Source organism: Berghia stephanieae, chromosome 6 (assembly GCF_034508935.2).
Source record: "Berghia stephanieae isolate SIO BIC M18660-M18661 chromosome 6, UCSD_Bste_1.3, whole genome shotgun sequence".
NCBI classification, from domain to species: Eukaryota; Metazoa; Mollusca; class Gastropoda; order Nudibranchia; family Aeolidiidae; genus Berghia; species Berghia stephanieae.
This window is the reverse complement of record NC_088365.1, coordinates 52,169,934-52,187,433: the sequence shown is the minus strand read 5'-3', so window position 1 is coordinate 52,187,433 and position 17,500 is coordinate 52,169,934. Positions and strand designations below refer to the sequence as shown.

General features: G+C 39.0%; 1 protein-coding gene across 1 annotated transcript in view; it reads left to right on the top strand.

Annotated features, from left to right (window-relative positions):
• LOC144975238 (uncharacterized) overlaps positions 1–17,500 on the top strand; it is an 82,528-nt gene that overhangs the window by 40,592 nt on the left and 24,436 nt on the right. The window contains exon 11 of the mRNA XM_078919136.1: positions 866–1,055. Within this exon, the coding sequence (XP_078775262.1) occupies positions 866–1,055 (190 nt within the window). The remainder of the gene's footprint in view (positions 1–865; positions 1,056–17,500) is intronic.

Sequence of the window (17,500 nt, the reverse complement as noted above, 5' to 3'; positions counted from 1 at the left end):
TGAACGTTTAAGGTCACACATTTTGTGTGTTGTAGGTTTCATCTGGAGGGTAGATATTGTTAGCATTTTACCTAGACGCATATCATCAATACGGACTTACTTGTTCTTTTTCCTACATTCATGTTTACCAGCATTGTTCTCGGTGTCCTCTCTCTCTCTATCTCTCTCACACACACACACACACACACTCACACACACACAAACAACAACAACAATAACACGTGGTAGAGAGAGAGAGAGAGAGAGAGAGAGAGAGAGAGAGAGAGAGAGAGAGAGAAGAGAGATGGAGAAAGAGAGAGATAGATAGAGAGAGAGAGAGAGAGAGAGAGAGAGAGAGAGAGAGAGAGAGTAAGGGTGGGATGGGGGATAACTATAGTATTCTAACCAGTAGATGTTTCACATGTCAAAATACGAGATTTAGTGACACTCAGCCTCGGTTGCTCGTTAAGACCGAAACAAAATCGAAGATGGAAATTGACATCACTCAGGTCTTTTTTATTGTTTTTATCCAGTCATTTTCATGAGTAGTTCTAACTAAACGGTATTAATCATGCTATAGACGTTCAAGGTTACACCAAATTGTGTGTGTTGGTACGTATTTCCAGCTGGCGGATGTTGTAAGCTTTTTTGCCGATGGCAAAGTATCAAAATAAAGAAGTTTTGTAGACACCTGAATATGTTTTGGTTTGTTTTCTCCGTTTATTAAGCAGCACAGATGGTTGTGTTCATTTTGGTGTTCCGTGGCTTATTGGTATCTTTAGAATATTTATCTACAATTTAATTGACATGTTTGATCCGTTTCTTTTAATAACAAATAAAACAATCTTGTAAAACTTCATGAAAACTTTTCTCGCTTCAATTTCAGGGCAAACAATGCATTAAAGGAAAATGTGTGCCATCATCAAGGGGGGATGTAACAATCTTAGATTTGTGCCCACTGGGTGATCAGCCTGATTACAACAAATATGGTAAACAATGGAGCTGTAAAACGGCCATCAATAAGCTGGGGTGCACAGATGATAATGTGCGGCGTGACTGTTGCAAGTCTTGTCATGGTAAGTGCAAAGGTTGCTATTCTTGTCATGGTAAGTGTAAAGGTTGCTAGTCATAAGTGTAAAGGTTGCTATTCTTGTCATGGTAAGTGTAAATGTTATTTGTCATGTCATGATAAGTGTCAAAGGTTGCCAGTCTTGTCATGGTAAGTGTAAAGGTTGCTATTCTGTCATGAGAAGTGTAAAGGTTGCTATTCTGTCATGAGAAGTGTAAAGGTTGCTCGGCATATCATGATAAGTGTAAAGGTTGCCAAACCTACGGAACCACTTCAACAAGCAACAACACACAAACCAAACTCATGTAACCCACAGTCCTGACAATGGCTGAAAAGGCCTGAAACATCGATGTAAACTAACTCCAACATCGTGGTAAATATTACAATAATAATTCGCTCAATTGTTACATGTCGAGCACTCACTATTCGTACCATAATTGTATACTACACGATTCAACACACAAGTGTAGAACGTAAAACAAGAAAACGACACATAACTTGGTTCAACCCACCTTTCGACAATAACGTCAGCACAAACATATGACAGCAGTTCCTGAAGTTAATTGATACACACTTTCCAAAAAACCACAAGCTACATAAAATTATCAACAGGAATACCATAAAAATAAGCTACTCGTGTATGCGCAACATAGAACAAATAATTTCAAGCCACAACAAAAAAAAATACTAATAAACCACCGACAAGAGCAAAACCCACCCACCAGAAAATGCAACTGCAGAAATAAAGAACATTGCCCGCTAAACAAATACCAAGCCACAGTCACAGAAAATAAAACAAACAAGCAAGAAAAATATGTAGGACTAACAGAAAATAATTTCAAAACAAGATACAACCTCCACACCTCAACATTTAGAAACACTAACAAAAAAACATCCACAAAACTCAGCGAACATATTTGGAAATTAAAAGACAACAAACTGGACCACAACATTTCATGGAAAATTTTATCTAAAGCAACAGGATACACACCAACATCAAAACAATGAAGCTTATGCCTGGAAGAGAAATATACTATAATCAAACACCCTCATGAAGCCACACTCAACACGAAAAGTGAGATGTACGGAACGTGTCCACATCGGCGGAAATTCTTGTTAATTAACTTTAAACCGGAACCACTTCAAGAAACAACAACAGTCAACAAAACAACTCAGTCCTGACGATGGCAAATTAAGCCTGAAACATTAATGTAGACTGTCTCAAACATTGTGGTAAATATTTTTTAAAAATAATAATTCGCCCCATTACTACATGTCGAGCACTTTTTGTACCATATTTGTATCAAACACGATTCAATACACAGCTCCGCACCGTTGAGCACTCTTAGACACAAAATGGACACTACGCCACAACTTGGACTTACTACTTTCCCATATTCTACAAAGAATATTCCTACCTGCAACAGAAAATCTTACATTAAATCACTAATAGCAAGAACAGAAACATTTGTCAAGAATCTACGATGGAGAACATTCTTTTTCCTGAACCCACATTTAGAACCCACCCACAAGAAAACGTACGGCTTCAACTCTACAAATTCACCCCCCCCCCCCCCCCCCAATACCTGAATTAAAGAAATTAGAAGACGGACTTTCAGATCTCATTCAAAGTGTACAGTTCACAAACAAAAATAACAACTTCCAAAACCAACTGACTAACGATGTGAAGAAAATAAACAAAGAAAAACAACTTCTGATACCAGCCGACAAATCCAACAACTATTATAAAATGACACCTGAGGAATATGATAAAATGACACACAAACAAATCAACAAAGACTATAAGAAAGACAGAACACATAGAACCGAAGAGATCACAAAAGAAGATAAGAATATAGCGAACAGACTTGACCTTAGCGATTGAATCGATATAGCACCAAGAAGAGAAGCGTTCATCACATTAAAAGATCACAAGCCTGACTTCAAAAATAATCCAAAATGTAGACTAATAAATCCATACAAATCTGAAATTGGAAAAATCAGCAAAAAGATATTAGAAAAAATAAATAAAAACGTCAAAGAAGCAACTAAATTCAACCAGTGGAAAAACACCGATGAAGTCATTGAATGGTTTAAAAATATCCAAAACAAAGAAAATTGCACCTTCATCTCTTTCGACATTTGCGATTTTTACCCCTCCATCACTCCAGACTTACTAAACAAAGCATTGGAATTCGCATCAAAATACACCAACATCACAGAAGAGGAAAAACACATCATCAAACACACCAAGCACAGCACACTATACTATGACAACACGCCGTGGACAAAGCGACATAATGATTTCGACGTAACAATGGGTTCGTTCGACGGTGCTGAAACATGCGAACTGGTCGGACTCTACATCCTGTCACAACTGCAACATACACACACATACATCGGCCTCTATAGAGATGACGGACTCGCTATAACCAACAGACGACCAAGAGCGAACGAAAACATCAAAAAAACAAATCTGTAAAATATTCCAAAACAACAAGTTGAAAATCACGATAGAAGCAAACAAAAAAACAGTTGACTTCCTCGACATCACATTCGACATAAAATCCAATTCATTCCAACCGTTCAGAAAACCAAACAACACCATTAGCTACATTAATAAAAACAGCAACCACCCCCGTCCCGTCATTGAAAACATACCAAAAAACATAGCACTGAGGGTGAGCAAACTTTCGGAAAACAGAGAGATATTCAACGTCGCAGCCACCCCCTACAAAGAAGCACTCACAAAAAGCGGATACAACACACCATTCGAATACACAACGCCTCCCTCTCATGTAAACCCCAACACACAAGTGAAGAACGTAAAACAAGAAAACGACACATAACTTGGTTCAACCCACCTTTCGACAAAAACGTCAGCACAAACATAGGACAGCAGTTCCTGAAGTTAAGTGATACACACTTTCCAAAAACCACAAGCTACATAAAATTATCAACAGGAATACCATAAAAATAAGCTACTCGTGTATGCGCAACATAGAACAAATAATTTCAAGCCACAACAAAAAAAAATACTAATAAACCACCGACAAGAGCAAAACCCACCCACCAGAAAATGCAACTGCAGAAATAAAGAACATTGCCCGCTAAACAAACAATGCTTAGAATCAAGTTTAATTTACCAAGCCACAGTCACAGAAAATAAAACAAACAAGCAAGAAAAATATGTAGGACTAACAGAAAATAATTTCAAAACAAGATACAACCTCCACACCTCAACATTTAGAAACACTAACAAAAAAACATCCACAAAACTCAGCGAACATATTTGGAAATTAAAAGACAACAAACTGGACCACAACATTTCATGGAAAATTTTATCTAAAGCAACAGGATACACACCAACATCAAAACAATGAAGCTTATGCCTGGAAGAGAAATATACTATAATCAAACACCCTCATGAAGCCACACTCAACACGAAAAGTGAGATGTACGGAACGTGTCCACATCGGCGGAAATTCTTGTTAATTAACTTTAAACCGGAACCACTTCAAGAAACAACAACATCAACAAAACAACTCAGTCCTGACGATGGCAAATTAAGCCTGAAACATTAATGTAGACTGTCTCAAACATTGTGGTAAATATTTTTAAAAATAATAATTCGCCCCATTACTACATGTCGAGCACTTTTTGTACCATATTTGTATCAAACACGATTCAATACACAGCTCCGCACCGTTGAGCACTCTTAGCACAAAATGGACACTACGCCACAACTTGGACTTACTACTTTCCCATATTCTACAAAGAATATTCCTACCTGCAACAGAAAATCTTACATTAAATCACTAATAGCAAGAACAGAAACATTTGTCAAGAATCTACGATGGAGAACATTCTTTTTCCTGCACCCACATTTAGAACCCACCCACAAGAAAACGTAACGGCTTCAACTCTACAAATTCACCCCCCCCCCCCCCCCCCCCCCCAATACCTGAATTAAAGAAATTAGAAGACGGACTTTCAGATCTCATTCAAAGTGTACAGTTCACAAACAAAAATAACAACTTCCAAAACCAACTGACTAACGATGTGAAGAAAATAAACAAAGAAAAACAACTTCTGATACCAGCCGACAAATCCAACAACTATTATAAAATGACACCTGAGGAATATGATAAAATGACACACAAACAAATCAACAAAGACTATAAGAAAGACAGAACACATAGAACCGAAGAGATCACAAAAGAAGATAAGAATATAGCGAACAGACTTGACCTTAGCGATTGAATCGATATAGCACCAAGAAGAGAAGCGTTCATCACATTAAAAGATCACAAGCCTGACTTCAAAAATAATCCAAAATGTAGACTAATAAATCCATACAAATCTGAAATTGGAAAAATCAGCAAAAAGATATTAGAAAAAATAAATAAAAACGTCAAAGAAGCAACTAAATTCAACCAGTGGAAAAACACCGATGAAGTCATTGAATGGTTTAAAAATATCCAAAACAAAGAAAATTGCACCTTCATCTCTTTCGACATTTGCGATTTTTACCCCTTCATCACTCCAGACTTACTAAACAAAGCATTGGAATTCGCATCAAAATACACCAACATCACAGAAGAGGAAAAACACATCATCAAACACACCAAGCACAGCACACTATACTATGACAACACGCCGTGGACAAAGCGACATAATGATTTCGACGTAACAATGGGTTCGTTCGACGGTGCTGAAACATGCGAACTGGTCGGACTCTACATCCTGTCACAACTGCAACATACACACACATACATCGGCCTCTATAGAGATGACGGACTCGCTATAACCAACAGACGACCAAGAGCGAACGAAAACATCAAAAAAACAAATCTGTAAAATATTCCAAAACAACAAGTTGAAAATCACGATAGAAGCAAACAAAAAAACAGTTGACTTCCTCGACATGACATTCGACATAAAATCCAATTCATTCCAACCGTTCAGAAAACCAAACAACACCATTAGCTACATTAATAAAAACAGCAACCACCCCCGTCCCGTCATTGAAAACATACCAAAAAACATAGCACTGAGGGTGAGCAAACTTTCGGAAAACAGAGAGATATTCAACGTCGCAGCCACCCCCTACAAAGAAGCACTCACAAAAAGCGGATACAACACACCATTCAAATACACAGACGCCTCCCTCTCATGTAAACCCCAACACACAAGTGAAGAACGTAAAACAAGAAAACGACACATAACTTGGTTCAACCCACCTTTCGACAAAAACGTCAGCACAAACATAGGACAGCAGTTCCTGAAGTTAATTGATACACACTTTCCAAAAAACCACAAGCTACATAAAATTATCAACAGGAATACCATAAAAATAAGCTACTCGTGTATGCGCAACATAGAACAAATAATTTCAAGCCACAACAAAAAAAAATACTAATAAACCACCGACAAGAGCAAAACCCACCCACCAGAAAATGCAACTGCAGAAATAAAGAACATTGCCCGCTAAACAAACAATGCTTAGAATCAAGTTTAATTTACCAAGCCACAGTCACAGAAAATAAAACAAACAAGCAAGAAAAATATGTAGGACTAACAGAAAATAATTTCAAAACAAGATACAACCTCCACACCTCAACATTTAGAAACACTAACAAAAAAACATCCACAAAACTCAGCGAACATATTTGGAAATTAAAAGACAACAAACTGGACCACAACATTTCATGGAAAATTTTATCTAAAGCAACAGGATACACACCAACATCAAAACAATGAAGCTTATGCCTGGAAGAGAAATATACTATAATCAAACACCCTCATGAAGCCACACTCAACACGAAAAGTGAGATGTACGGAACGTGTCCACATCGGCGGAAATTCTTGTTAATTAACTTTAAACCGGAACCACTTCAAGAAACAACAACAGTCAACAAAACAACTCAGTCCTGACGATGGCAAATTAAGCTTGAAACATTAATGTAGACTGTCTCAAACATTGTAAATATTTTTTAAAAATAATATATATTTATATTTATATATATATATATATAATATATATATATATATATATATATATATATATATGTAATAGAATGCCATTTTATTACTATTACTACTACGCCTTACTACTATAGGCTAGCATTTGTGTGTGTGTGTGTGTGCGTGTGGTATATGTGTGTCTAACGCGGCAAGCAGTGATGCATGGGGGTAGTGTGTGTGAGCGTATGTGTGTATTCCGACAGGTATCTCTGATAACTAAGCAGAGTAGTATTATTATTATTGTCTTCCTTGTACTCGGTGTCGGTTGATACGTCTTTTTATTGATATATTTATTTCTCCTGTTCCAGTTAACTTTAAAAGACAAATTTACTCTCCTTAGATCGGGGATATCCATGCCTTCAAAATGTATATTTTATTTCTCTATACAATATTGATGTAATTCCAATATCTTCATTTTTATTTACAAACAAGCAACTCGCACACTGTTTATTCATGTGTTACACAATAACCAAATTGCTGTTGTACCCACCAATTTGTAAGAATATTATTATGATACCACATTTTCACCTGTAACAGTTCATTTATTTGTATATGTTGCATTTTGTGATTTATTGCCATTTTATTTTAGCATGTCGAACACCCTCGCGGGAATTCCCAATTTTCCTAAACATGCCCATCTATGATATTGTTGTGACGTAGGTGCTTTCCCTGGGGTCCGCGTCGATATTATTATATCATGCATTTTTCATATTTTGATGTTTTTTTTGCTTTATTCAATAAACCTCAAACATTGATTATTCTGCCATTGATTCTTTTCATTCATAATTCATTCATTCATTGATTATTCTGCCATTGATTCTTTTCATTCATTCATTGATTCTACCTAACTGAATATCAAAAAATGTCTGGACGTGTGTTATTGTGTTATAGTGTTTCTAGGATTTAATTTAGACCTTTTTAGTTTTAGTTCTTTCCTTTTTTTTGTTTTATTGTTTAGGTTTGTTTGTTTGCTTCTTTTTTTTTTTTTTCCTTACCCTTTTATCTTCTTAGCCGTTAGGGAACTTCGTTAGTGAAGTTAGTTAGAGTGTGCTTATCTGTGCCTAAAATTTAAAACAACTGGATGGTGTAAGTATACGGAAGACCTCCCAAGAAACACCAGTGTTTATTCCCCATATCCCCTCCCTACACCCGTAACCCCTTTGTAATGGAGCACCTTATTTCCTCTTAACTTCCTTCGACCCCAACCTAACCCCCCCCCCCCCCCCCCCCTACCCCCTTTTTTTTTTTTTTTTTTTTTTTTTTTTTTTTTTTTTTTTTTTTTTGCAAACATTTGTCCACTTGCACTACCCCTTACTAAGCAAGTGAGTCCATACCTAACAACCCTCTAGCCAGCCCCCCCCCCCCCCCCCCCCCCCCACTTTTTTTTTTTTTTTTTTTTTTTTTTTTTAATATAAATATTACCACAAGAGGGGGAAATCCCCCTACGATTTTGCATTTACACCTTCTTCTCTCCCCTTCTCTTTCTCTTTCCGGGCCTCCATGGCGGTTCACCCCAACGTAGTTGTGGTGAAATTATCCGCAGAGGACCTTAAGTTCAATGGGCCTCATCCCCAAATACGGTTGAGGTCTTCCTAAAAGGACCCGAAAACAAATCAGGCCAATCATCTTAAGATCAAGCTGGCCCTCAATAACATGGGGGTCAGTTTAGACGATATTGCGGGAGTCTAACCGGTTCATGACGCCCGCAAATATTACTCACCTTCAAGAAGGAAGGAACAGAGGTGAAAAACTACACGGCGTAGTGCACCCCCACCCAACCCTAAAAATAAACCTCCACATCAGGGATGTTAACAAATCCCTGTGTCGGGGGTATTGAAAATGGGTGCTCCCTCCGTCAAGGAAGGCGGCCTCACCAGGCCCTCGCCCCTTCGCCAAGCCGGCACCATCGTTGTCGGCAAACCCAGACGGACGAGCTGGACTCGTATACGTTCCGTCTGGAGAAGATAGAATGGGTAAAATACCCCACTATCTAAAATTTGAGGTAGGTGGCGCCTTCCACCACGTAAAAGTGCACATTCCTGGGCGTGTGCCGGCATGCTCCACATGCTACAATGTGGGGCACCCTTTCTACTTGTGCCCTACTAGAGCACGGTATGCACCAGGAGTGAATTCAGCACGAAGTCCCACTATCCCTCCTCCTTTTCCATCTTCACCTACTGGTTCTGTCACGCCTTCCAGCAACCCCCTGCCGGACGCACCAACCCAATCCCAAGAACCTTGGAACCAGGTAGTAAAAAAGGGAAAGAAACACACACACAACACTCCAACACACAAAAAAGCAACAACACACCAAATACACCACTACTCACAAGCTACACCACTAAACCACAGACACCAAACACAAAACCTCAAGACAACACCCCAAAAGATACCAACACAACAAAAACTGCACCAATGAAGCAACTAGAACAGGAACCACACAACTCCTCACACACACCAAAACGAACGTCATCCATGACAAACCTACACCAACACACCACACCAACACCAGTAATAATCCCTTTAGAAAGGGCAACATCACCCACACCCCCATCCACACCCCCCAACCCCAATAACAAACCCAAAAACTCTCCCCCAAAAAATACAACCACACCATCGCCCTTCAAAGCACACACTTCACTAACACGATCACCACCTGGGGCATGCCCAAGAGCACGAAAAAATCACAGAACACACTACCCAATACCTACACAAACACATGCATACACACCTCACCAAAGAAGCTCTTCCCTCAAGAGGAAGACTCCACCCATCCAAAACATCGAGAGGGAAAGATCACTACCCAGACCACCACGACACATAGAGACACACACCCCAATACTTAAACAAAACAATACACACACTAAACCCAGACATGCAGCCTACAGTCCACACATATATACCTACATACAAACGCAACTCTAGATACAACAAACACACCACCTCTAGAGAACAAGCAAAATCAAACACTAAAAACAAACCATACAAAAAAAAAAACACCCTACAAAGAGGATGACCCCCCACCATTGACAATCATATCACTCAACATCAGAGGCATGAGACAGAAAATACAAGACATTAAAAATCTAATAAGGAAACAAAGACCAGACTTCTTACTGTTACAAGAAACGAACATACACGACAAATTCACACAAGAACGAACACTTCTCGAACTCAAACCAGAAGTTAAAAATATATTTTGGACAATCGACAGGAAAAAAAGAAACTGTAGAGGAGTAGCCATAATAAAAATCTCCGACAATTGGACTGTTACCCAACACGACCATGACAACACAGGACGAATAGGGAAAATAGACGTGACTCAAGACGGCTACAAATTCCAAATTTACAACATCTACGGACCTGCCTCAAGAACGGACGAAAAAAAGACAACTTTCTTAGACTTAGAGAAAAGAATGGAAATAAACCCATCAACACCCATCATCCTAGCAGGGGATTTCAATAATACACTACACCCCCGCGACACAACTCACCATAGAACACAAGAAACAGTCATAGACAAACAAATACTACAACGAATTTTAGAAAAACACAATCTAACAGATACATACAGAGAAACATTCCCACTCGGGAAAGAAACCACCTTTAAATCATTCGCAAACACAGGATCCAGACTCGACAAAATATACATATCCAAAACAACCCCAATAACAGAAATTAAACACCTAGAGAACACACTAGACTACACAGACCACAAAGCTGTCTACGCCCAGTACGGCACCCAAATTACAAGACCCAAACAAAAAAGTGCCTACTGGAAATTCAACAACAGTCTCCTGCAGGACCATTATTACATACAATACATGACCGACATCATATTAGACTATACGGACAACATACCAAATGACAACATCCGAGAATGGTGGGACACCCTCAAACAGACCATACAAACGCTAACACAAATGATAGGGAGAAAAGTACAAGACAAAACCAACAGAAAGGAAACAAAGTACAAAACAATCATCAACATAGACAGGGCGCGTGACAACAAAACAGAAATACAAACACAACCACATGTTACTAAAGCAATAGAAAAACTGAAAGAAATTGAACAAAGAAAATTCAGAGGCCACAAAGTAAGAAGCACATACAAAACACGCAACGACTACACTGATTTAAACGACACAATAGCACGAATAGAAAACGAACTACACAATAGACGACATATAGACAAAATCAGAACAACAGATGGGCAAATAACAAAAAACGAGACAGAAATCCTTGAGACCTTCTACAATTTTTACAAACAACTATACACAAGTGGCGAAATATCAACAGATATACAAGACCACTACACCGATTATACAAAGAAGTTGACAGACGAACAGAAAGAACAATTAGATACAGAGATTACAATAGAAGACCTACAACACAGCATAGAGAACATGAACACAAACAAATCCCCAGGCCCCGATGGACTAACAGTAGAATTCTACAAAAGTTTCTTCCCTCTCCTTAAAAAACCCCTCCTAGAACTGACTAAAGAAATACACAAAGAAGGACAATTAACGAACAGCCAAAAGATATCATACATAACCCTCATACCCAAAGAAAGCAACACAACAGACGTCAAACAATACAGACCCATATCCCTCCTAAACACCGACTACAAATTATAGCGAAAACTTTAAGCAACAAAATCAAAATTCACCTACCCCAACTGATAGACAAAGAACAAACATGTAGCATAAAAAACAGAACAATAGAACAACACACAAACTTCATCAGAGACCTTATAGGATACGTAAAACAGACACACACACACGCATACATTTTGTCCATCGATCAAGAGAAAGCTTTCGATAGATTAGAACACAGTTTCTTACACAAAATATTAGAACACAACAACATAGGCCCTTATTACAGAAGATGGATAAAAATACTATACAACAACCCCTCCAGCTGTGTAATAGTCAATCAAAAAGTATCTGATCCCTTCAAAATCGGTCGGTCAGTACGACAGGGTTGCCCTCTCTCGGCCCAACTATACATCTTATGTCTCGAAACCGTTTTGGAAAAAATTAGGAGAAACCCGAAAATTAAAGGCACCAGAATTCCCGGAAAAGCCAACAAAAAACTCATCGCGTATGCCGATGATGCAACCCTAATTCCGAGTGATATACCTAGCATACACAAAATTTTAGAAACTTTCAAAAATTTCGGCCTCGCTAGTGGTGCCCAACTAAATATTAAAAAGACCAAAATCATGAATCTCGGTCCCGAACCCTTAGAAACCGAAAAAGCCCAGATACCCGACATGCAATGGGTTAACCAAATTAAAATCCTCGGAATAACGTACTGTCAAAGACACACGACACCGAAACACATCTGGAGTGGAATTGTACACAATATAGACAAGAAACTACATTCATATACATACATCAAAGCCAATATATTCGATAGAACCAGGATAGTGAACACCTACATTATTCCAAAAATCTTATACTACATCAAAATCTTCAAACCTCCGTTCACCACAATAAAGAAATTAGAAAGACGCATAGACACATTTATACTACAAGACGCAAAACCCATTCCACACGAAATACTCACACTTCCCATAGAATCAGGCGGCACAGGACTAAAATGTATTAAAAGAACCTTAGACACAACTAGGATCAAATATATTGACAAAATAATACAAGAATCGACAGGAAATAAATTCGGGTCATACTACTTAGGGACACGACTAACACAATTTAAAAAGATCGACCACACACTCCCCCATTTCGGAGGTAAGACACTCCCTCCTTTTTACAAAAAATGCGTAGGACTAGTAAACAAATACCCAGACACAATAAATAAACAATTAGACAGTAAACAGATATACAGAACAATAAACACACCAAACAGACGCAGAGAACAAGACCTAATGCACGCATCAGGACTAACATTAGATAACATGAGAGTGGCCTCAGAAAACTTACATAAACATGATACTTCTAGATACAGTAAGCATATAACATACAGACTGATGTTCAACGCCTTACCAACAAACAACACGCCCAGATGCGCCTTATGCCGAGCGCTTTGTCCAACACAAAATGTACACATTTTCACAAACTGCATTAAAACAAAAACACTGATTAGAGCCACAATAAACACAATACAAAAAACAATACGACAACCCATACATACAGAAATAGCATTTAGACATAATATCATCCCCAAAACTGACAATGCAACACATGAAATAAACATACACATCCTAGCAGCAGCAAGACAAGCGATTTGGACTGCATGGATGGGTCAAGTACACAGACAAAACACCACTAATACCGACATGTCATTAATATTTCTTAACATAATACAAAAGAAATACAAAAACGATTTAGATAAAGAGAGAGAAACAAGATGGAACAAATATACCGACCTAATAGCACAATTCAGATAGATGACCTTCCACCGAGACATTTCAACTCTCTGCACCACACCCACAACCTGACCCTACCCCTCCCCTCCGCCCCCCCCCCCCCCCCTAGCTAGCTTTACAAACTTTATTTATACATATATTATTTACACCTCTATTATCGATCATTTACCTGACTGATCACTTACTATTATATATTCCTACCCCTATTAGTTATTCCTCTTCCCTTACTTTGCTGTAGTATCATCCTTTTCTATATTAACTTCCACTTCCGCCCCCTCTACCACACTGATATAGCCATAACTTTTCCACCAACTTCACTGCCAAACAACCTAGTTACAAAAAACGAGGTGCGTCCATGTCTATTCTTACCCCCCCCCCCCCCCCCCCCCCTTTCTCTCTCAGCATTGATAACGATACACAACCCGATGAATCGATCATCCTTCTCCTAACTCTTCGGCCTCCGGAATAATATAATCAGAACCATTCTGTATATAACTAATTCTACCCTTTCCTTTGTTTCTCCCCCCCCCCCCCTCCCCCACACAGTACATCCAATCCTACCCCATATTTAGATAGATAATACAGACAGCCCCCTTCCCATCACCCTGATACAAACGGAGACGGAAAAGAATACCAACATAAACGACAGAAGATCTCGCCAAGGAAAAATGCAGAGTACCACCTTTTTTGTATTTTTATTTATCTGATTGCAAAACTATAGCTAGAGTAGAGAACACAGACCCTATTTCGGCTCTAAAAGATCATGTGGCAGATAAAACCATCTAATAATTAATGATACTAATACTAACATACAAAACAACATCCCCCCCCCCCCCCCCACCTAAAAAATTCCCACCTATACTAAACTCAACAAAATAACAATAACAAACCTCCAAGGAAAGGACGTGACACAAGTGTTTAGTAAGATATAATCCCCTTTTTTTTTTTTTTTTTTTTTTTTTTTTTTTTTTTTTTTTTTTTTTTTTCCGATGCGGCCCCGGCGAACTCGGCGCAACGGCACACGGCAGGACGGCGCGGGGCAATGTGTGTGCCGCGCAGCATGCCGGAGGGTCTAGTCCCGCCCAACCCGCCTGAAGCGCGGCTGAAACGGTTGCGCTGCGGCGTCTAGACTGCCGTGGACCACATGTATGCAGATGAGATCAGTCGGGGCCGACTCGGAAGGAAGAATATTTACAATATAATATTAAAACGTACACCTTGTACACACACAGTCACAACTGCCCCCCCCCCCCCCCCCCCCCCCCCACGATTCTAACCTATCGAAAAATTAACTATATTCATAGAATAATAAAATAACCAATGCTGCATAGGGAAAGACCACGTGCACAGTAGTTGAAGCAGCGAATGACGCTCGGCTAGAGAGCGGGAAAGTGGGTGGCCACCCTTGGACTCCTAAGGGAGCAAGGGAATAGGCACTGGCGGTCGGTCTATTGAGCGAAGTTGTTTTGTGCCGCCCTATATTTTTCAAATTTAGCAGATACTGCTTTGCGTCTCCATTTTTGCATATGCTGCTTTTCGTTAACACTCGCTTATCTCTCCTTACTAGCCATGATAGTACCTGTTCCTACCGTACGAAGGTTGTGCGTTATCACAGACGGCTCTCTTTTTCTTGTTGCCCCATGCGAGGCGAGATGACGTGCGACAATCAGCTGAGGGTGGGTATGAGCTACCATGAGCCAAAAAGTCAACAGGCCGCCCAAGTATTTTATATAAAAGACTTGTTTTCTTCTGTTTTAAAACCAAGGTTATCCGCCTCCCACCACAAACAACGGATATTCTTTACTGCTAAAATAACTAGGTCAGACCGGCAAATTTAATTTTGCACACCTTGAGGTCTGACTTGGGAGATATCAAAACTATATCAGTTTTATCATTGGAAGAACAGGTTTTTTGTAATCAAACGATATGGATGAAGAAAATGTCAATAAATATATATCTTATGCTACTTGTTTTGCTCAAATGGATTTTAATCATCAATACGAATATTACACAAATAATTCACCGAGTAGAGCCCCATAATGCTATAAATAAAAATCCCAGTCCAGACAGCAGTTCAACTTGTGGTTATGTTATTGTCTTTGGAGTAGATGAGTAGTGCATTGAGGTTGGATTTTCTATTCCTTCTTTTAATGACTGTTATCATAGTTGATATTCGAAGGAAGAAATTTTATATGGCAGTCTAATTGCTAATTGAAAAAAATGATATTGACAAATCTCAATGAACAGACGTGTATTACAATCCATACCGAAACAACTATGAAAGGATCCATAGACTTCAATGATCGGGTGACAGTGATATACAATTTTTTTCTCTAGAGGAAAATCGACAAATGGACCTCTTTTACATAATATGTGCCCATCGTAAATGCCAGTTACGTGAGTACATCTCTTTCAAATTCAAACCACACAACCCCCCCCCCCCTTTTTTTTTTTTACACACAATATACACACATTCTAAAAAAATAAAACCCACTAGAACATTGATATTGCGCAATTTCTACTGAGTGAGCTCATGACACTTAAAAAACTTGAAGACATGATGCCTGTTGGGCGAGATAACACAAACACTGTTTCCGGTCAGGTACTCATTTTACACCAGTGTACGGTGAGAGAATGTTTTCGATCCATGCCGCCTTAAATAAACAGCCAGCAACCGCCCCTGGGAATAGGTTACTAACAAATTAATCAAAAGTTTTCCTTTTAAAAGCATAACCACCTTCATCACCAGTTCCATTCCACTCCCATAATTTAGCAATAGCCCAAGAACATCAACCGACCACAACAATTAATAAACCCACAAGACGTTTGACCCGTGTATTCACCATTCCAACAACAGAAGCAATTCAGAAACCCCCCCCCCCCCCCCCCCCCCCATCCAACCTAAAACCTAAACCTAAACGCATTTCCACAATAACCCCATATTACAGAAGTTCGAATATTCTGATCAGCTGATAGGCTGCAGCCTTTTAACTCCCACCAATCAAAACCCTCAGAATCCAACACCCCCCCCCCCCCCCCCCTACTAAACCTCTGTCAGTCCCAGACAATTTATCTAAACAACATTACAAACAGCCCTGAATCATCAATAAACCGATTGGTACAGGATCTCTGTCATCCACCAATCACAACACATTTTATCTACTATCCACATCCAACCATGAACAGCTATTTAATTGTTAAAACAAAATTTATTACAAACCCACCAACCCAATATAACCTCTAACTGACCAACTGCCCAATTAACCCCCCACCCTCCATGAACGCGTTAGGCAACATTAATATTTCAACCATTATTTCATTTATAAAAAAAAAAAAAAATTATTATCATAACGTACGATACAGAAGCAGTTAATGCCAAAGCCTTCCTGCTGCTACTACTACTAAACACATAATAATTAACCTAACAAATACAATTTTTACTAATTAAGAGGGTCATTAGATAGGATGGCCTGGGTCTAAAAAAAAAAAAAAAAAAAACATTGAACGGAGTATCTATTCGTCCTTCAGGTCGTATTCTTAAAAAGTGTCTAGCCGACCTTCAGTGCTTATGCAAATGAGGTAGGCGTGCAATACGTAAAGGGCAAGTGACGGAAAGGCCGTTGTTTATATTTGTCACCGTAATTTTATATGTATTAAATTCAAGGTTATTGCCCTCCCATAAATCGCATTGTTATTACAGTGACCTATATATGTCACTGCTTCCGTGGCTTTTTGTGTGCGCCCATGTTATCTATGTAATTAACTGGAATTACAAAATCGGAGTGTTCAGTCCTTCACGTCTTCACTTTTTTAACGACGGTTGAAACGTAAGCATCGTTATGAGTATGAGTAGAAGAAAAGCATATTATTCTCTCTCTCTCTCTCTCTCTCTCTCTCTCTCTCTCTCTCTCTCTCTCTCTCTCTCTCTCTCTCTCCTCTCTCTCTCTCTCCTTCTCTCTCACTCATATTTTCCCCCTTTTATCTCTAATTTCTTCTCTCCCTCCACCTGTCTCTTCCTTTGTATTTTCCTC